Source organism: Mustelus asterias, chromosome 30 (assembly GCF_964213995.1).
Source record: "Mustelus asterias chromosome 30, sMusAst1.hap1.1, whole genome shotgun sequence".
NCBI lineage: Eukaryota > Metazoa > Chordata > Chondrichthyes > Carcharhiniformes > Triakidae > Mustelus > Mustelus asterias.
This window is the reverse complement of record NC_135830.1, coordinates 10,618,316-10,641,795: the sequence shown is the minus strand read 5'-3', so window position 1 is coordinate 10,641,795 and position 23,480 is coordinate 10,618,316. Positions and strand designations below refer to the sequence as shown.

General features: G+C 41.7%; 1 gene segment (V, D, J or C); it reads left to right on the top strand.

Moving 5' to 3' along the window:
• The window catches only part of LOC144480755 (Ig heavy chain C region-like), a 99,877-nt gene that overhangs the window by 72,825 nt on the left and 3,572 nt on the right, over positions 1-23,480 (top strand). The window contains 1 exon segment of the C gene segment in view: positions 7,333-7,360. Coding sequence covers positions 7,333-7,360 — 28 coding nt within the window.

Sequence of the window (23,480 nt, the reverse complement as noted above, 5' to 3'; positions counted from 1 at the left end):
TTTGGGCATATTTTTTCATCCGTTTTCTGCACAAAACAAGCTATGATTATCAATGTTCAAAATTAGGAAAGATTCCCTCTAATCACAAAATATAAGGACATGGCGATTTAATGTGCTTTATCTCTCTTTGTCTTTCTCCTCTCTGATTCTGTGTCTTGTTTTGTCTCTCCACGATGGGTCATTGTCTTTACTCAACAACATCAAGTCAAACTCCAGCAAATGTATTCTCTCAGGTCTATTTTCAGGCCACTAACTAAATGGATTTAATTCAATCTATAGAGGGAGCTTTTCTCCAATATGTATCTTGATCATTCCCTGTATCTAACCCTTTCTGTCCCAGCGTCCAATTGTTTCAATGGACAGTGTAGTGAGGTTTTTACTGTTTCTAAATAGTCTTCATTTGCTGGAAATGCTTGATTGAGATAGTGTGGATGGAGTTTCACTTTTTATCTATCCCGTGCTACACCTGCTTGGGAGTGTTTAATGTTGCACTGTGGAGGGAGCTTTACATTCGGTGCCTAAACACATGCTACACCTGACCTTGGAATGTTTGATGGGACTCTAGGCCCTGTCTCTATATTGCACTCATCTGTGACCTGTCTCTGCTGATGTTAAATTAACTAATCCCTGTTTCGGTTTATATTAAAGAAGATTTTGTCTCCGTTCACATTACACTAGACGTACTTTCTGTTTATAATAAACTAGATGCTGTCTCTGTTTATATTACACATCACCATGTCTCTGTTCATATTGAGATCGACAATGACTCTGCTTTTATTAATGTAGACCTGTCTCTGTACTAAACTGGATGCACTTGACCATGTCCATGTTCATTTTATATTGGGCACGGACTCAGTTATTACTGCACTAGACATTGCACAATAATGTGAAAAGTGGCTATGGGAACACGATTCTCTGCATCCTCCTACAGGTACAACTCTGACGGATGGAGACAAGTCTTGGGAACTGGAAAAGAAGAAGTGATATTTGAAAGCTCATTCTACTGATGCATTGAAAATAGATATCAAACCCTGCGCAGCATACACTGTCGATCCAATATTTTCCGTTTCAAGATCCTGCTGAATACAGATGTTTATAGCCCAGCATATTTATGCATTATATTATCTCTCTACCTCACAGAACCGTTGAGTAATGTTCATGGAGCCATAGTTCAGACAGAGGAATACTATAGTGCAGTAATAACAGTGACCTGGTCTCGCGAATTATAGACAGAGTCAGGATCAAATGTCATATAAACAGGGATTGGGTCTAGTGCATCATAAACTAAGCTCTGGTCAGGCGGAGTATTAACAGAGACAGGATCTATTTTAATATAAACAGAGGCCTGATGCAGTGAAATAGAAATGAGGTCGTGCCTTGTGGGAAGTTAAGGCGAAATACTGGCCTTACCAGAGACACCCACATCCCATGAAATAAATATTTTAAAAATATGAATGACATCAACGAATACAAGAAAAACTGAGATGGTGTCTGGTGCAATTTAACCGAATGCAGGAACTTGCGCGATATAAACTGAGACATATAGTGTCAATTACTGATACAGGCCTGAACCGATATTAACTGAGGTAGAGCTTAGCGCATTAGCAGTAATTACTGATACAGATTCTGGACTGACATAAACTGAGACAGAGTCCAGTGTGTTAATGATCATTACTGAAGAAGTACCTCGACTGATAAAAACTGAGACAGAATTTAGTGTATTGTTAATGATTGGAGATACGATATTTAGACTGATATGAACTCAGAAAAAGGATAGTGCATTGGTAATAATTATGAATATGTGATCTAGACTGGCATACACTGAGATATGGACAATGCAGCAAATTAGAAGGATCACATGATGCAATAATAACAGAGGCAGGGCACAGTGTTGAATAAACAAATACATGCACTTGTGCAGCATTAACTAAAACAGTGTCGAGTTTATTAGATCGAACGAACCATTAGAGTAATGACAGTGACCGAAACTTTTGTAACGCAAGAAGGATGTTGCTCCAGTATAGGAGTCACAGATAAAGGTTCTGATGCAGTCGGAATTGAGACACAGTCTCTTCCCAGATTAAAGATTTAAAGCTTATTTATTAGTGTCATAAGTAGGCTTACATTCACACTGCAATGAAGTTACTGTGAAGAACCCCGAGTGGTCACACTCCGGCGCCTGTCTGAGAACACTGAGGGAGAATTTAGCATGGCCAAAATGCACCAAACCAGCACCTCTTTCGGACGGTGAGTGGGAACCGGAGCACCCGGAGGAAACCCACGCAGACACAAGGATAACGTGCCGACTCCACACAGACAGTCACCCAAGTTGGGAATTGAACCCGGGTCCCTGGCACTGTGCCACCGTGCCGCCCTGATTAACTGAAACATATTTCAACACAGTCATAATTCAGAAACCATCGGTAAAACAGGCCTTGGCTTCACTTATGAACAACTGATAATGAGCCGAGTAGAGAAACAACAGAGACAGGACATGCTGTAATGTGATTGGGACATGGCCTGTTGCAATACAAACAGACGTGGGGGCCAGTTGAACGTAATCAGAGATATGACATGTTCAAAATCATTTCATGAGGTTTTGGTGTCATTGGTAAAGTAGGATTTGTTGCCACTTATAATTTTTCCTTTGAGAATGTGCTAGTGAGCCCTCTTCTTAAATCATTGCATTCCATATGAGTAAGTACACATACAGTGCTGATAGGAAGGGAGTTGCAAGATTTTCATCCATTGACACTGAAAAAATAGTGATATAGATCCCAGTCAAGACGGTGTGGAGGTTTTATGGGCATTTGCAGATGATTGTGTTCTCATGCATCTGCTGCCCTTGTCATTTTAAGTGTCAGAGTTAATGTGTTTGGAAGTTGCTACCAAAGGATTATGTTGCTCCTATACAAGTTGTATATGGGTCACACGGCTAGAGTTGTACATCTGTGATGCAGAGAGTGAATGTTTAAAGTGGTTGGTGGGGTGTCCATCCAGCCGCCTGCTTTTTACTGGGTGGTTTCGAGCTTTTTGGGGGTTGGTTCAGGACCATACGCCAGGCAAGTGGAGAATATTCAATCACAATCCTGACTTTTGCCTTTATATGATGGATAGGTTTGGGAAATCTGGAGGTGAGTTACTTAGCGCACAATTCCCAGCATCTGACCTGCTTTTGTAGCAATATTATTTACATGGCTGTCCCAGTTCAATTTTCCATCAATGGCAATTCCCAGAATGATGATAGTGGGGTTTCGGCTGTAGTCATTCCATTAATGGCAAGCGGAGATGATTGCAATCTCCCTTACTTGAAAGGGCATTGCCTGTCACTTGGGTGGCGCGAATTTCACATGCCACTTCACAGCCAAAACCTGAATGTTTTCTAAGTCTTTCTGCTTACGGACACGGATAGCTTCCGTATCTGAGAAGTTGTAAATGTGCTGAACATCGTGCAATCATCAGTGAACATCCCACTTCTGAGCTTGTATTGAAGCATGAATGTTAGGCCGAGGGCACTATCCTGAGGAGTTCCTTCAGCAAATACCCTGTGACTGAGATGATTGGCTTTCAACAGCCACAACCATCTTACTCTGTGCTCGGTATGACTGAAGCCAGTGGAATGTTTTGTTTTCCCTCGGATCCCCATTGACTGCAGCTTTGCTCGGGCTTCTTGATGCCACAATCGGTCAAGTGCTGCGTTGATGTCAAGGGCCGGCACTCTCACCTCACCTCATTAAAGCAGCTATTTCCACTATATTTGGACTAAGCTTCAGTGATTTCTGGAACTGAGTTCCCCTAGTGGGACCCAAACAGAGCATCATTGAGCAGAATACTAGTATTTGTAGTTGTAGCAGCATTGTTATTATTATATTATTATTACTTTTTTAGATGATCCTTTATAGTTCCCATTACGTTGATCGAGTGAGGACGCATTGGGCGGTAGTTGGTCGGGTTGGATTTGTCCTACCTTCTGAAACAGGTCATGTCTGCCAATTCTCACACTGTTGTGTATGTGACCGTGATGTAGCTGTACTTGAAGAGATTGGCTGAGGCTCAGCTAGCTCCAGAGCACAAATCGTTATTATTATTGCTGAAATATTGTCAGGATCCATAATCTTTGCAGTATCCAATGCTTTCAGCACAGGGTTAGGCCACAGATCAATCATGATCATATTGCATGGCGGAGCGGGCTCCAGGGGCTGAATGGTCTACTCCTATTCCTATCCTCCATGTTATCATGTTGAATGAGTTGACCTCCTTGGAGACTGGCATCTGTGATGTTCGGGGCATCAGGGAGAGGCCGAGATGGAACATCTTCTGGCTGAAGATGGCAGCAATTGTTTCAGTCTTGTTTCTTTTACCTTTTGCAGAGCTCCCCCATCATTAAAAATGGGGCTTTCGTTTGAGGCTCCTGCTGCAGTTATTTGTTTAAATGTCCATCACCATTCAGGACTGCATGTGGCAGAACTGCAAAGTTAGGGTCCAGTGTAGTATTTATTGAGGCAGTGCCTTCTTCATGTAATGTAAACCATCAAGGTGCCAATTCCATCTGCTGGCAAAATTCTGCAATTACAGTTACTGTAAATATATCGCTGTCAGGTATGATTTATGATAGTAATATACAAATAATTCACATTCATAAATGTAATACCATATCCCCTTCTGCGGAAACTCCCCAAATTTAAGGTGCAACGAATTATAGATGAGATGTACGTTGCTGAATAATACAGGTTAAGTTTTGTCCCGCCGGAATCTGTCTTGAGGTCTCAATTATTTACAATATTGATAACGGCTTAGATAATGACACAAAAAGTCAAATAATCCAAATGATAGATCAAGGTAGTTTTTAGAAGGCACAAAGTAAAATTTAGTGGATGCCCAGCGAGATTTGGGTGTTCAAGTGAATAGCTTCTTAAAATGCCACGAACTGATGCAGAAAATAGTCAAGCAGGTCAACGGAATTCTGGCCTTTGTATCTAAAGGATTGGAGTATAGCGATGCAGATGTTATCCTGCAATTATGCAAAATCCTGGTTAGAGTCCACCTGGAGTACTGTGCACAGGTTTGGGCACCACACCTTTGCAAAGATTTTGGTCCTGGAGGGAGTTGAACGCAGGTTCACAAAAATTGGACCTGGCCTTCAGGGGTTAAGTTGCGAGGAGAAATTAGACAAATTGGGACTTTTTCTCTCGAATTCAGAAGGTTGAGGGGTGCTCCTACAGAAATCTACAACATTTTTACGGGTAGGATCGGGCGGATCAATCATGTTTTCCAACAGTTGAAGGCTCTAGAATAAAGGGCCATAATTTTTTTTAAAAAGGGCCAAGCCGTTCAGGAGAGTTGATAGAAAGTATTTCTACACCCAGAGAGTGGTGGACTTTTGGAACTCTCTTCCGCAAAGGCCAGTGGGTGCTGGTTCAATTGTTAGATTTATGTCTGAGATCGTTTTTTTTATTGAACAGGGGTATCAAGGGATATGGGCCAAGGGCAGGTACATAGGGTTTGGCCACAGATCAGCGATGATCTTATGAATGGGGGGCGAGTTCGAGAAGCTGAATGGCATGCGTCTGCTTTTTTTATTCATGCTTGGGACATGGGCGTCGCTGGCTGGTCAACATTTATTCCCCATACCTAGTTGCCCTTGAGACGTTTATGGTGAGTTGCCTTCTTGAATCGCTGCAGTACATGTTCTGTGGGTAGACCTACAATGCCGTTAGGGAGGAAATTTAAGGATTTTGACTCAGCGATTGTGAAGGAACGGCGATATATTTCCAAGTCAGGATGGTGAGTGGCTTGGAGGGGAACTTCTGCTCCTATGTTCCTATGATGCCAGGTCAGCATCAAAGCATAATGCCTCAGTCCATGGTAATGTATATTTGTTCATTTTGGTTAGAAGGAGGAATGCTGACCAGGGCGCTGTTGGAGACAATGGGGCCTTTAATGTTCAGCTCAGCAAACATGGTGCTGGGGAAAATGTATTTGTTCTTCATTCCATCTGAAAGATAGTTGGGGTAATTGTCTCTTAAGCCCCCCAGGAAGCAAAGATGGAGTCTTAAGTTGAAGGAAAATGTGTGTGTGTGTGTGTGTGTGTCCGTGTGAGTGTGTGCATTGTCTGAAAAACGTCATATTGTTTACAAATCAATTTCACAATGATAACCGGCGTCCTTTCATTTAAAATAAAAAATAGACGCAGAGTAAACACATCAATTTCAGAATAGTTTCTTTTTCATATGTCACCTTTGTTGATGGCTGAGAAGGACAATTTTTGAGAGGTTGGCTCTGTTACAAATGCTGCCCATGAAACTACCAATTGTGGTTTAATGTTGTCGTTTTCTGTGTCATGAATGAGACTGAGGAGTTTTGATGGAGAGCGACTTTTTCCCAAATATGGTAGTCCCTGCTCTGCTACCGGTGTTGAATGGCTTGATGAGATTGACGAAGGTAAAGATAAGTACATAGGGCATATAAAGCAGATATTTTCCAGAGTCAATCTTCCATTAAAAACACAACATTCTGCTTCAGGATAATCCGGATCTTCAAACAGATGAATGTTTTCAGATGTGTCACTGGCAATGATGTATATATATCTGTAGTTGTTGCAGTGTCCTCTGGCGGCTTTTTTCCCGGTAGTGTTGTGCTTTTGAATCATGCATTCCCTGTGGAGCTCATCCTATCTTCCATTAAGAAAGAGAAGATGATAAATGTTCACAAAATTGGTATTTATTTTCACCAATTGCCATCCATTCACAAAGTTGCATAATTTTGTTCACCAGTTACCAACCATTCATAGACATTAATATATTTACGTTTTAATTTAAGTGATGTGATCGTTGCTGGCTAGGTCAACATTTGTTGCCTATCCCTAATTGCCCTTAGTAAGCTGGTGGTGAGCTACCTTCGTGAATTGCTGCGAAGCCTGTGGCGTATGTACTCACACAGTGCTGTTACAGAGGGTGTTCCAGGATTTCAATCGAGCGACAGTGAAGGAAGGGCGATATCTTTCCAAGTCAGTTATATGACTGACTTGGAGTGGAATTTACAGCTGATATTCCCAGGTAACTCCTACCCCTGTTCTTCCAAATGGTAACAGTCCTGTGGTTGGAAGGTGTTGCATAATGAGTCTTGGTGAGTTCCTGAAGTGAAACTTGGAGATGATGTACAATGCTGCTGTTGTTTGTCGGTGGTGGAGGGAGTGAGCATTTGCAAATACTATGCCAGTCAAGCCGCCTGCTTTGTCCTGAATGCTATAAAGCTTCTTGAATGTTGTTTGAGCTGCACTTATTCAAGCAAGTGGAAATAACTCTATTACACTCCTGAGTTGTTGTTTTATAGGTGGTGGACAGGTTTGGGGAGTCAGAAGGTGAGTTACTCACAGCAAGCTGACCTGATATTCCAGCCGGAGCATTTATATATGTAGTTAATTCAGCGATTAGCCAATGGTAACCCCGACGAAGTTTATAGTGGGTGATTCAGTATCGTAATATCATTGAATGACAAGGAGCAATGGGTAGATTCTCTCTTTTTGGAGATGGTCATTTCCTGGCGCTAATATTACTAATAATCTGCAAATCACAAAAATAAATAAATATTTCACCAATTATTTTCAGCGTTTTATTTGGTACAAATATAATTGCAGTTTATTTATTGTAGTTTATTGAGATTCAAATTTATTGAGGTCACTTTGGCCCTTCTGTCACCAAAGAATCAAATCTGTCCCAGAAATAACTGGGAAGTTGAATGAAATCAGACCGAGGATAAGAAGCAGCTACCCAGCAGCCTCTGCGCTTTATTGACACGTAATCACCTCATCATCACACATAAACCCCTGATATATAACTGGAGTGTGTAACCATTTTTAAAGTGACTGTATAACTGAAAGGACCTGTATCTAATGTTATATATAATTTATAATATCTAATGTGACGGTATAGAATCTTAAGATCCAGATTAATTATTCATAGAACAAAGAATCTACAGTGCAGAGTGAGACCTTTGGGCCCATCGAGTCTGGAGCGACCTCAATCCTACCCAGGCTCTATTCCCGTGACCCCTCATATTAACCCCACTAATGCCCCTGACACAAGGGTTAAATCAGCATGGCCAATCAACCTGAACTGCATATGTTCCGACTGCAGGAGGATACTAGAGTACCCGGAGGAAATCCACACAGACAAGGAGAGAAACTGCAAACTCCACAAAGACAGTGACCTGAGGAGGGAATTGAACCCGGGTTCCTGGCGTTGTGAGGCAGCAGGGCTAACCACTATGACAACGTGCCGCCCTTGCACACTTACACAATACTGGAAAGCCATTTCCCACTTGGATCTGTCCAGTGAGTTTCACAACATTTCAATTGCCTCATTATTGTTTTAGCCTGTTATCTTCGCTAATTTAGGTGATTATATGTTGAGTCATTTGTTGCACTAGAAAGGGCCATATGTTACAAATAAGACCATAAGACCATAAGACATAGGAGCGGAAGTAAGGCCATTCGGCCCATCGAGTCCACTCCACCATTCAATCATGGTTGATTTCAACTCCATTTACCCGCTCTCCCCCCATAGCCCTTAATTCCTCGAGAAATCAAGAATTTATCAATTTCTGTCTTGAAGACGCTCAACGTCTCGGCCTCCACAGCCCTCTGTGGCAATGAATTCCACAGACCCACCACTCTCTGGCTGAAGAAATTTCTCCTCATCTCTGTTCTAAAGTGACTCCCTTTTATTCTAAGGCTGTGCCCCCGCGTCCTAGTCTCCCCTGTTAATGGAAACAACTTCCCTACGTCCATCCTATCTAAGCCGTTCATTATCTTGTAAGTTTCTATCAGATCTCCCCTCAACCTCCTAAACTCCAATGAATATAATCCCACGATCCTCAGACGTTCATCGTATGTCAGGCCTACCATTCCTGGGATCATCCGTGTGAATCTCCGCTGGACCCGCTCCAGTGCCAGTATGTCCTTCCTGAGGTGTGGGGCCCAAAATTGCTCACAGTACTCCAAATGGGGCCTAACCAGTGCTTTATAAAGCCTCAGAAGTACATCCCTGCTTTTGTATTCCAAGCCTCTTGAGATAAATGACAACATTACATTTGCTTTCTTAATTACGGACTCAACCTGCAAGTTTACCTTTAGAGAATCCTGGACTAGGACTCCCAAGTCCCTTTGCACTTTAGCATTATGAATTTTGTCACCGTTTAGAAAATAGTCCATGCCTCTATTCTTTTTTCCAAAGTGTACGACCTCGCACTTGCCCACGTTGAATTTCATCAGCCACTTCTTGGACCACTCTCCTAAACTGTCTAAATCTTTCTGCAGCCTCCCCACCTCCTCAATACTACCTGCCCCTCCACCTATCTTTGTATCATCGGCAAATATTACAATCCTCCCCCCTCAACCTAATCCCTCTTTCCTTCTTGGATTTGAAGATTTTGAAGACATCGGTGAGGCTACACTTGGGATGCTGTGTACAGTTCTGGCCATCCTATTATAGAACGGATATTATTAAACGAGAAAGAATGCAGAAAAGTTTTACTAGAATGCTACGAGGCCTTGGTGGTTTGAGTTGTAGGGAGAGGCTGGATAAACTGGGACTTTTTCTCCGGAGCATAGGAGGCTTGGGCGGATCTTAAAGATGTCTATAAAATAATGAGGTGCATAGATCAGCTCGATAGTCAATATATTTTCCCAATGGTAGAGGAGTCTAAAACGAGAGGGCATAGGTTTAGGATGAGAGTGGAGAGATACAAAATGGTTCAGAGGGGATATTGTTTCACACAGAGTGTGGCAAGTGTCTGGAACAGGCTGCCAGAGGTAGTGGTAGAGGCGGGTACAATTTTGTCTTTTAAAAAGGGTTTAGACAGTTACATGGGTAGGATGGGTACAGAGCGTTATGGGCCAAACGCGGGAAATTGGGACAAGCTTAATGGTTAATAAAAAGGGCGGTATGGACAAGTAGGGCCGAAATGCTTGTGTCCATGCTCTCAACCTCTATGACTCTATGACTCGAGTCACCATCAGCAGATGGAAAAAAAATCAGACTGCTCTTCGTTCATTTGTTCCCGATATCTCGGGGATTGGATTCACCGAGAAAATCTGGATGGACTAAAGGTTGCAGCACAGCATAAAGGTCAAGCACAGCATTAAAGCAAAAGTTAAAGCATACAAAGCAGCAAAGATTAGTGGGAAGCCAGAGCATTGGGACGTATTTAAAAGGGAGCAGAGGACAATTAAAAAAGCAATAAGGGGGTAGAAGATGAAATATGAGTGTAAGTTAGCTAGTAATATAAAATGAGACAGGAAGAGTTCTTTTCAAGATAAAAAAAGGTAAGAAAGACGCAAAAACTGACATTGGACCACTGGAAAATTAGACTGGAGAAGTAATAATAGGAAACAAAGCAATGACAGAGGAACTGAATAGTTACTTTGCATCAGTCTTCACGGTGGAAGACACCAGTGGAATGCCAGAGCTCCAGGAGAGTCTGGGGGCACAGGTAACTGTAGTGACCATCACTAAGGAGAAGGTTCTGGGGAAACTGAAAGGTCTGAAGGTGGATAAATCACCTGGACCGGAAGGACTACACCGCAGGTTTCTAAAAGAGATAACTGAGGAAATTGTGGAAGCATTGGTGGTGATCTTTCAGAAATCACTGGAGGCAGGGAGGGTACCAGAGGACTGGAAAGTAGCGAATGCAACACCACTGTTTAAGATGGGAGGGAGGCAGCAGACGAGAAATTATAGGCCAGTTAGCCTTGCTTCATTAAAATTCCATTATTAAAGATGAGATCGCAGAGTACATGGAAGTGCATGATAAAGTAGGACTGAGTCAGCACAGCTTTGTGAAGGGGAGGTAATATCTGACAAATCTGTTAGAGTTATTTGAGGAGGTAGCAAGGAAGTTAGATAAATGAGAGCAAGTGGACATGATTTATTTAGATTTCCAGAAGGCCTTTGACAAGGTGCCGAAAAGGAGACTGTTAAATAAGTTAAGTGCACATGGTGTTAAGGGTAAGATCCTGTCATGGATAGAGGATTGGTTGATTGGCAGAAGGCAGAGAGTGGGAATAAAGGGGTCGTTCTCAGGATGGCAGCCGGTGACTAGTGGTGTGCCTCAGGGGTCAGTGCTGGGACCACAACTTTTCACAGTATGCATTAACGATTTGGAGGAAGGAACTGAAGGCACTGTTGCTAAGGTTGCAGATGATACAAAGATATGTAGAGGGACAGGTAGTATTGAGGAAGCAGGGGGGCTGCAGAAGGGCTTGGACAGGTTAGCAGAGTCGGCAAAGATGTGGCAGCTGGAATACAATTTGGAAAAGTGTGAGGTTAGCACTTGGAAGGAGGAATGGAGGCATAGACTATTTTCTAAATGGGAAAATGCTGAGGAAATCAAAAATACGAAGGGACTTGGGAGTCATTGTTCAAGATTCTCTTAATGTTAAAGTGTAGGTTCAGGAAGGCAAATGCAATGTTAGCATTCATGCCGAGAAGGCGAGAATACAAGAGCAGGGATGTACTTCTGAGGCTGTACAAGGCCCTGGTCAGACCCAATTGGAGTATTGTGGGCAGTTTTGGGCCTCATGTCTAAGGAAGGATGTGCTGGCCATGGAATGGGTCCAGTGGAGTTTCACAAGAATGATTCCTGGAATGAAGAGCTTGCTGTATGAGGAACGGTTGAGTCCTCTGGATCTGTACTCGTTGGAGTTTTGAAAGATGAGGGGAGATCTTATTGAATCTTTCAGGATACTGCGAGGCCTGGATGGAGTGGGCTCTGTTTTAAACGATCGTCCCTTTAGTCTGAGGTTGTGCCCTCTGGTTCTAGTTTTTCCTACGAAAGGATGTTTCCACTCGTAGGAAAAACTAGAACCAGAGGGCACAACCTCAGACTAAAGGGACGATCGTTTAAAACAGAGCTGAGGAGGAATTCCTTCAGCCAGAGTGTGGTGGATCTGTGGATCTCTTGCCGTAGAAGGTTGGAGGCCAGGTCATTGGGTGTTTTTAAGACAGAGATAGATGGGTTTGTGATTAATAAGAGGATCAGTGGTTATGGGGAAAAGGCAAGAGAATATGGATGCGAAAAATATCAGCCATGATTGAATGGCGGGAGCAGACTCGATGGACCAAGTGGCCTCATTCTGCTCCTATTTCTTATGTCTTATGGACTTATGGTCTTATATACTGACACACTTGGAATAAAGGACCTGCTTCGATTTTTGAAGTAGTAAATCACAAATATGCGAATGTAGAACAGCAAATTTTAGGACCAGCTATCGTCCCATCCATCCGTCCACTCTCTGATTTCTCAAGCAAAACATTCAGGCATCCAACTATCGTTCATCCCTGCATCAACGCAAGTATTCCTTTATTGCTGGGTAGATGGTGGTGTAATATTAATGCCAGGTACCAGTAATCCAGAAGCCCAGGCCAATGATGTGGAGACACGAGATTAAATCCGACCCTGGCAGCTGGTGGAATTTGAATTCAATCAATAAATCTGGAATACATACTGACAGCGACCAGATAAACCTCTCTGATTCCCCAATGAAGGAAATCTGCCATCCCTACCTGGTCTCATCAGGATGTGACTGCAGACGGACACAATATAACTAACTGGGCAATGCCTTCTGAGATGCCCTAGCATACCACTCAGTTCAAGAGAAATTAGGCAAAGGGAATAAATGTTGGCCTTTCCAGAGATTCTGACGTCCCATGGAAGAATGAAGTGAAATAAAACACAAGCATACATGTTTATCTAGTATAAAATATATCACCTCTCTGAATCAACTCTCAAAATCTGCCTGTATTTTTTCTATATCTATCCATCAATGTTTTGTTGTGTTGGAGAGATTCATCATTGTTGCTAACAAGGTGCCGGAGAAGCTGAATACTTTCTTTTCTGAAGAAGTGGGAAACATTCATACATGTTTGCAACTTAAAAATAATTAAATTGCCTCCAGTACTGTTGCTGGGTAGATTTGTTTATAAATAGGCCCCATTGACAATGCTGAGAGTTTGAAGTTGGCTTGCAGCCAAGTGTTCAGTACTGAGGAAACAGCTTTTTGATTTACTGAACAAACACCCTCAGATGCTTCCTGTAAATATTTTTGGGTATTTGGCAGCAGCCTGGACAGTTGCCAAATACTGCGTGGGACAGATTAACGTGAATCTGTAAGGATAACATGGGAGTTCGTCAGTTATACAATAAATGTTTTATTCCCAAAAGGAAGGCATATTTTAAATGTTTTTTCTTCGAAGCAAATATTTTAAATGAATGCACTTTTCATTATGTCATTAAAAAGTATCGGAAACTAGTCAATTGACTTGATGCTATTTCATTTGTATAGCTTCCAAAGAAATGTCCTTCCAACAATTAAAGCCTCTTTATGAACAACTTATGCTGATGTCCCCAATCCCTCAGTCTCATGAGATCAGTGTAAAGGCACAAAAATGAAAATAATTAAAACTAAAAGAAAATCATATATCTACCTTGAACAGCGGGGACTTGGGCATGTTCTCAATGTTCTGCACCTCATTAAAAACTTATATCTGATGTATAACGTGTTCTGTTGTCCAGCATAATCTGATTTCAATTATTTAACAGTCCCTCTCATAACTGCCAATGAGTGAAGAAATGACCAGTTCATAACCTGGTTCAGTGAAAGATAAAGTATTTATTCTTGTGATATTGTGCATTATGCCGCAAAGTCCTGATGTCCTGTGTTCCCAATACCAGCTGCTCGCCAATACAATGATCTGTCATGATTTGGATGCTGAAGGAGAACTTTCCTGATTGCCGTGTTCCGTTCTCATTCATTAGCTTCTTTGTCAAAAGTCAATGTCAATTTTATGTTTCTCTGTCAACTCAATGCTTAATTATAAGTCAAGAAGTTTTCTTTCACCGTTAATTTTCACAGGGTTAAGGAGCTGTTGGGAAATATAAGGTGTAACATTGTATCAGATAAGGAGTTTATTTTGTTAATTTATTAGTGGGCGGCACGGTAGCATAGTGGTTACCATTGTTGCTTCACAGCATCAGGGACCGTGGTTCAATTCCCGGAATGGGTCTCTGTCTGTGTGTAGTCTGCACATTCTCCAAAGATATGCCATTTGGGTTGTTTGGCGATGATGAATTGTCCCATAGAATCAAGTGAATTAGCAGGGATGGGAATAGGGCCTGGGGAAAAGTGTTGTCGGTGCGGGCCCGATATGCTCCTTCTGCACTGCAGGGATTCGATGGACATGGGTGCCGCTGGCTGATCAGCATTTATTGCCCACCCATTGTCGAGGGCAGTTGAGAGCTAAACACATTGCTGTGGCTCTGCAATCACATGTAGGCTCGATGAGGTAAGGACGGAATATTTCCTGCTCGAAAGGACATTAATGAACCAGATAGGTTTTTACACAATCGACAATGATATCATGGTCATAAGTAGATTCTTAATTCCAGATGTTTTTACGGAATTGAAATTCCACCACCTGCCGTGGCGGGATTCGAAGCCGGGTCCTGAGAACATTAGTTGAGTTTGTGGATTAATTGTCTCGCGATAATAACGCGAGGCCACTGCTTCCCTTCTTCTTATATCCAGTCCCAAATTACAGTGATAGCTATCCACACCTGAAACACAATCATCCCAGCATTTAGTTACATAAATCGATAATAATTCTTCTAATGAATTATATTTCGCTGTAATGTGTTAGAGACACAGAATTATTGCAAATCAGACTGACGGCTTTACCCTGATAAGGTAATGTCATCTGTTTATGTCCATTCCCTTGTGAAGAGGTGCAGAAATAAAGGCACTTAATTTACACTGAAATTGTTTATTTTCTCTAACTGATGCTCAAATGCAATTTCACCTCTTGGACGAGCAGAGACATGACAATGGATTTCACTGTTACTCCCTCGGTGTTAGTCTGTCTCTGGAATGTTCCATTGCCAGCAATCAATTCACCGGGAATAGTCCTTGGTGTTTTTGATATATTTCATTTGATTTCATTTGACTTATTATTATCGCACATATTAGTGCACAGTGCAAATTATTGTTTCTTGCTCACGATACAGTCAGAGCATAAAGTATATAGGGAAGGAAGGGAGAGAGTGAATAATGTAATTTTGCAGTCATAGGTGGGGTGTAGAGAAAGATGAACTTAATGCGACGTAGGTCCATTCAAACGTCCGATTGCAGCAAGAGAGAAATTGTTTTTGAGTCGGTTTATACGTTTCCTCAGACTTTTGTATCTTGTTCCCGATGGAAAAAGGTGAGCGAGTATGTCCGGAGTGCGTGGCGTTTTATTTTCATAGGATTTTAGATATTTTTACAAGTGTCGAATCGGAGGTTGTGTTGAGTCAGCGAGAGGCAGAAACTGGGCGTCCCTGAAACTCTTTGAGACTGACCTGTAAAGCCAACGAGTTCAATGTTGGCAGTAACTGGATGGTCTGGGTCCGACAGGTCCCTGAACAGTGTTTACAGTGTCTTCTTCAGTACGATAGTCTTGGGTCAACCGACAATTCCTCCACCCCAGGATTCAGAATCAATTTACTCCGCCCAAAGCCACAACAAACAACGTCAAGAGAAAATGCTGGAAAATCTCAGCAAGTCTGGCAGCACGTGTAAGGAGAGAGAAGAGCTGACTTTTCGATTCCAGATGACCCTTTTGTCAAAGCTTTGTCAAAAGGTCATCTGGATTCGAAATGTCAGCTATTTTCTCTCCTCCCAGATATTGCCAGGCCTGCTGAGATTTTCCAGCATTATCTCTTTTGGTTTCAATTCCAGAATCCGTAGTAATTTGCTTTTATACTTCAAACGACATCGTCTCTTTGGAAATAACTGAAAGCCGAAGATTCCTATCTTTACCCTGTCTGTTCTGCATAGACTCCAATTCCACTATGATGAAAATGACTCTTAGCCACTACTGAAATTGCCGAGCAGGCCAGTCAGTTGTATCAAAGCTGCTATGGAAAAACAAATAATAAAATCATCCAGAGGGCAGGTTTCAACAAGGTGGTTCACAACAGCCTTCTCAGCAGGGACAACTAAATGTTGGCTTTGTCAGTGATGCTCACATCCAGAGGATCAATAACAACAGTGTCAAGTGCTGCCGATTCTGGAAATCTGAAACTAAAGTAACACAAATGCTACTCAGCAGGTCAGTGTACATCAGCAGATAGAGAACAAGATTCACATTTAAAATCGATGCCAGGATGCAAAATCTCATTGATATATTCGAAAGAGCAAGGCTGTTCTCCCCAATATCCTACCTTAATACTGATTCTTCAAACAAAATCACAAATTTACTGGCAATTTATCACATCTCGGTTTGTGGGAGTTGTTGTACGTACATGACCTGTTGTATTTGCAACATGATAGCAGTGACTAAATTCAGCAAAGGTACATCAGTGAGTTTTAAGAACTTTGGGACTACATGAAGTCGGGTAAAGCGTTCTATAAATGTAAGCTCTACCAAAATGAAAGTTGTAATACGTTGGAAGTGCTGAGAGATTAATGCGAATATATTCATTCCTCTGCTGATCATAGCAGCATAGAATCATCGAATCCAGTGCAGTGCAGTGGGAGGCCATTCGGTCCATCAAGTCTGCAGCTGCTCTCCAGCAGAGCATCCTATCCAGGCCCAGCCTTCACCCTATCCCGACAACCTCACATATTCAGAGGCTAATGTCTCTAACCTACACATCGTTGGACACTAAGGGGCAATTTAGAATCGCCAATCCACCTTGGGCCTGGGAATGATGCCCTGCTGGACAGTTGGTGCAGACTTGATGAAGCGATGGTCTCCTTCTGCAGTGTAGGGATTCTGTGATTCTACGTTGCTCATCCTTGGACATAAAGGAGCAATTTATCATACCAATCCACCTAACCCGTACATCCTTGGACTGTGGAAGGAAACCGGAGCACCGGAGGAAACTAACATGGACATGGTCGAATGTGAAAAACCACACACAGTCACCCAAGGTTGGAATCGAACCCGCTTCCCTGTCACTGTGAGGCAGCAATGCTACTTGTATCACTTAGTGATAACCACACTGGGTTTTTTATTCTTCCCTCGTGTGAGTCTGATCACTAATTATGACAGGAATATTTCACACATCAGTTCTCTTTGTTTTAACTTGTCTAGTTGAAGCAATTTAGATCATCAATCAAATTAACATTCAATGGAATACCAGCCTGTTCACAGATACTTTATTTATTGTGACATCAGAACTTTCAGAACAAATTCTTAAATAGAATGTATTCATTCATTTAATTAAATAACATCTGGTGTAATGTATGTTAAAAAGGTTCTATTCCTTTTGAACCAACTGTTAATAATCTTAAAATAACCACTATTTTGAGTTGAAACGAATGAATGAGTGACGGTTTATCTGTTTTTGCTGCCATGAACATTTCATTGTAAACAGTGAGCTGCTTATGTAAATAAACACAGAAATAGAAATCCCAGATTAGATTGTTGACTGACGAAAACACAACAAATATTTCCCCACCAACACAGCACAGAAATAGAGACAAACATGCAAATCGATCAACGGATTCCAGAAATGATTGTTTTTATACATTAGTTATTCATCAATTATATGAAGAAAAAAAATCATGACAATATCTATATTCAGAATTAGGAAAGAATCCCTCTGATCCCGAAATGTGATAACACGGCAAATGTGTTCGGGGAAATTCCCTGTGTTTCATCTCTCTCTCTCTCTGTCTTTCTCCTTCTGGTTCTGTGTCTTGTCTCTTCACGATAGTTCATCGTCTTCCTTCCACAATCTGAATTCAATGTTGCCCAATGTATTCTCTCAGCCAGAGTTGTAAGGAATGCAACGCAATGAATTGGAATCCATGAGGGAGATTTACTCTAAAAGATCTTTTGAGCATTCTATGATCTTGGGATATTTTATACATTTCCCTCTGTATCTAACCTGTGTTGTACCTCGGAACAAGGATTCGATGTGGCAGTACCAAAGAAATTTTCCCTGTATTTATTCCAGCCCTTGGACTGTTTGACTGGATAGTGTAGAGGAATATTTAGTCTGCATCTAAACTCACGTACCTGCCCTTTGAATGTTTGATATTACTTGTAAAGGGAGATTTAATCCGTATCTAATCTCTGCTGTACCTGACCTGGGTGTATTTTATGGGACTGGGTCGAGGGATCTTCCCCCTCTACCGAACACCAATTCAAACTTGCCTCCCGATTCTCTGAAGGAAAAATGCACAAGTGGTTTTACCTAGAAGAGAGTCCCTGGTCTGTATGCATTCATTGTGTTGAGCAAACTTTGTAGAGGGAGTTTCACTCTGTTTCTAGACAGTCTCCCTTTTCCCGGAATGTTTTCTTTTGATAGTGAGAGGGAGGTTCACTTTGTATCTAAATCATGCTATTCCTGACTTGGGAGTGTTAAATTTGGCAATGCATGGGCGAACTTTACAGCTAACCCCATGTTACTCCTGTCCTGTGAATTTTTGATGGGGCAGTAGGCCGTCTCTCCAGATTTCATGGAGATTGAACCAGTCTCTTTATTAGACAGTAAATTTACCCTGTGTCAGCTTCTATTATATAAGGTCATGCCTCGGTTTATGTTGCACGAGACCCTATCTCTACACATATTAAACGAGATGCTTTCTCTGACTATACTAAATTACAGTAAGAGGTTTAACAACACCAGGTTAAAGTCCAACAGGTTTATTTGGTAGCAAAAGCCACACAAGCTTTCGGAGCTCTAAGCCGCTTCTTCAGGTGAGTGGGAATTCTGTTCACAAACAGAGCTTATAAAGACACAGACTCAAATTACATGAATAATGGTTGGAATGCGAATACTTACAACTAATCAAGTCTTTAAGAAACAAAACAATGTGAGTGGAGAGAGCATCAAGACAGGCTAAAAAGATGTGTATTGTCTCCACATCATATACTAAATTAGACCTTGTCCCTGTTTATATTATGCATCAACATGTTTCAGTTTATATCAAACTAGACGCTGTATCGGTTTGTATTAATTTAGACCTGTCTGTTTGTATTAAACTAGCTGGAGTCTTATTTCTCCACTTGACCCTATCCATGTTTATATTGCATTGGACATGGTCTCAGTTTTTACTGCACTGGACAATGCCAGTAATGAGGGAAGTGTTTAGGGGGACACAATTCTCTGCATCCTCTTAAACAAGGAAAAGAAGCAGTGTTATCTGAAATCTACTTCTGCTGACTGCATTGAGAATGGTTACTAAGACCTGTATAGCATGCACTGTCAACACAGAACAAGAAAATTACTGCAGAGGAACAGGCCCTTCGGCACTGGAAGCCCGCACCGACCAAATACTGTCGATCCAATACTGCCTGTTTCCGAATCCTGCCAGAGACCACTGTTTCTCATCCAACATAATATCTCTTCTTCTCGTAGAACCACGGAGAAATGCAGACATCATTCAAATAGAGGCAAAGTTAAGTGCAGGCATTGCACTAACACAGTCTAATGATATATGTACAGGGTCAGGATCAAATATTACTTAACCAGAGAGTATGGCTAGTGCAATATAAATTGATTTCTAATCCAGCAGTGTATTAACAGAGACAGACTCTAATTTGACATAAACTGGGTCCTGATCCAGCAAAATAGAAATAGGTTTCTTTCCGAGTGCCATGTGGGGATGGTCAAAGGCCAAATGCTGATCTTTTCAGTGACACCCACATCCCATGAAGCAAACATTACAAATATATATGACAATGTCGAGGAAAATAAAACTGAGACAGTGTCTAGTGCAGTTTTACTGGACATAGGAGCTCATACATATAAACTGAGACAGAGCCCAGTAATTAATGATACAGGACCTAAATTTCTTTAGAGTGAGACGGAGTCAAGTGCATTAGTAATAATTACTAATAGATACATGACAGTGACAGATGTAAACTGAGACAGAGTCCAGTGTCTTAGTAATGATTACTGATACAGTACCTAGAATGATGTAAACTGAGACAGAGCCCAGTTTATTTGTAATAATTACTGGTACAGGGCCGAGACTGATACACACTGAGATACGGACAATGCAGCAATTAGGAGGTATTGCAAAATGCAATTATAGCTCAGACGTGATATAGTCTGAAATAAACAAATACATGGACTGGTGCAGCATTAACGCAAACAGGATCGAGTTTATCAAAATCTAATGAACTATTAGCATAAAAACTGTGACAGATCCATGTGTCATGTATGAAGCAGTTGCTCCAGTTTAGTATGCAGTGGCAAATGTTCTGAGGCAGTAAGAATTGAGACACGGCCTCTTGTCGGATCAGCAGAAGCATGGCTCAGTACAGCCATAACTTACAAATTATAATATAAGCAGGGCCTGTGTCTCATATACGAACACCTGATATTGAGCCAAGTGCAGTAAAAAGCTTAGACATGACCTCCTGGAATGTGATCCAGGCGCAGCCTACTGTAATATAGACAGACGCAGAGGCTAGCTGAATATAGGCAGAGATATGGTATGTTTAAAATTTTTTCATGTGATTTTGATGTCACTGGGAAAGTCAGCTTTTGTTGTCAAACCATGAATTCCTTTGAGAATGTGGTGGCAAGCTTTGGGAAGCTGGTTGGTGGGGTGTCCTTCGATCCAGCTACTTTGTCTAGAATGGCATTGAGCTTTTGAGTGGCACAAGTCAGGCAAGTAGAGAATATTCAATCATCTGTGTCGGCACAGACTTGGTGGGCCGAAGGGCCTGTTCCTGTGCTTTACTGTTCTGTGATATCTGTTCATACTCCAGCCTTTTGCCTTGTAGATGATGGATAGGAGTTTGGAATTCAGGAGGTGCGTTGTTCACTGCAGAACTCCGAGCGTTTGACCTGCTCCTGTGGCCACATGATTTAAACGTCTGTCTCCGTTCAGATTTTCACGAATTATAATTCCCAGGATGTTGATAGTGGGCGAATTCAGCGATGGGTAATGCCATTTAATGTCATGGGGAGTGGTTTGGAACCTCCCTCATTGGAGACTGTCATTGCCTGCCACTTGTGGTGCATTAATGTTCCTTGCCATTCATTCGCCAAAGACTGAATGTTTTCTAAGTCTTACTGCATATGGACACAGACTGTGTCAGTAACTGAGGAGTCGCAACTAGTGCGGAACTTTGTGCAATCACCTGTGAAAATCCCACTTCTGAACTTTGATGAAAGATGAAGCTTGGGGCGAGGTCACTACCTGAAGAAATCCTGCATGATTGGCATGATGGCACGATTGACCATCAACAACCATCTTCCTTTGTGCTCAGCATGATTCAGGCAGTGGACTCTTTTCCCCCTGATTCCCATTGACTGCAGTTTCGCTCGGGCTCCTTGATGCCACAAACGGTCAGACGCTGTGTCGATGTCAAGGGCAGGCACTCTCTATTCACCTTTTTAATTTATTTTTTAAAATCTATGTTTGGACTCTTTCCAAATCATTTCTGGAATCGAGTGCTCCGTGCGGGACCCAAATTGAGCATCTTGGTGTGTGTGTGTGTTGTGTGAAATACATCGTGTTTGATACAAATTAATTCCACAATGATCACGTGCATCGTTCCATTTACACCACATGATGGACACACAATAAACACATCCAATTCAGATTGGCTTCCTTTACATATGTCACCTTTTCTGATGATTGAGGAGGCCAATGTTTGAAAAGTTAGTTCGGCCACAAGTGCTGCCCATTAAGCTACCATTCGTCATTGTGTGTTATTGTTTTTGTGTCATGAATGGACATTAGGAGCTTTGGTGTAAAACCAGTTATCACCAAAATCCTGTATTCCTTGCCCTGCTGACGGTGTTGCATGTCTTAGCGAGATTGACCGAAGTACGTTAAAGATATGGACATATATGGAACATGGAGAAGTTGTTGGCTGGAGTAAATCTTCCAATACAATCACCAAACTGCACATCAGATATACCCGGTCTGCAAGCAGATGATGTATTTCAAGTGTGACCCCAGCAAAGATCTTTCCCGTGATGTTATGACTGAGATATGCCTGTAGTTCTAACAGCCTCTTCCATCGGTTTAGTTTGCAAAAAGTGTGATAAATTTGAATCATGCATGTCTTATGGAATTGTGGGTGCCATGGTGGCACAGTGGTTAGTTCTGTTGCCTCAGAGTGCCAGGGCCACCGGTTTGGTTCCCGGCGTGGGTCAGTGTCTGTGCGGAGTCTGTACATTCTACCCGTTTATGCGTGGATTTCTGCTGGGTGGTCCAGTTTCCTGCACAGTCCGAAAAGGCATGCCGGTAATGTGCACTGGCCAGGCTAAATTCTCCCTCAGTGTACCCGAGCAGACGCTACAGTGTGGCGACTCAGGGATTTTATAGTGACTTCATTGCCGTGTTAATGTAAGCCTACTTGTGACATTAATAAATAACCTACAAACCTTAAATCTTCCAGCAAATAAGGAGAATGTCATAAATGTTCAGAAAGATACTAATTAATTTCCCCAATGACCATCCATTCGCAATTTAATAAATGCATTCACCAATTCTCATTCATTCACAAAGGTTAGTCTATTTAAAATTACTTTATGGAAGGTGGGCGACTGTCTAAGCTACAATTTGTTTCACATTGCTAGTTGCTGGTGGTTAGCCGCCTTCTTGAACCGCTGCACAATCTGCAGTGTAGGTACACCCACAGTGCTGTTAGGAAGGGTTCTCATGGATTCCGACCCAGCGACAGTAAAGGAGCGGTAATATATGTCCAAGTCAGGTTTATAAGCGTCTTGGAGGGGAATATCCAGGCGGGGTTGTTCCAATTCACCAATTAACATCAATTCATACAGATAAACAATTATTTCACCAATTGTATTCAGCATTTTGATAATTGGAAAATACTGTGGATTCTAGAAACTGAAACAAAAGCAATAAATTCCGAAAATCTCAACAGGTCAGATAGCATCTGTGGAATGAGAATAGAGTCAAAGTTTCGAGTCGGGATGACCCTTTCTTTTTATTTGGGGGAAATTGAAGAGGGTGATGACATTGGGAAATGATGAGGTGGAAAGGGATTAGGATATAGTTAGCGATTGAGATGTTGATTAGGTTAGTTAGCATGGAGAAGTTGATGATTTTTGGGATCGGTATGTAAATTGATGCAACTTGTGTGTGGCGCGAAATAGTGCATATAATTAAACAGTATCTATTTGAACTATTCCCATTTCACAGGAAAGTTATGCAGCTTCTCTGACACCTTGTTAGAAACAATGATGATCTCTCCAACGCATCAGGAATACTCTGCCGAAGCGTCATCCAGACTCGAAACGTTGGCTCTATTCTGTCTCCACAGATGCTGTCAGACCTGCTGAGATTTTCCAGCATTTTCTGCTTGTTACCAGTATTTCCTTCTATACAACTTTGCTTTGAATAATTTATTGATATTAACATTTATTGACACCTTTTTGTCACCAAGGATAAAATCTGTCCCAGAATTCAGTTGGAAATTGAATGAATACAGACCGAGGAT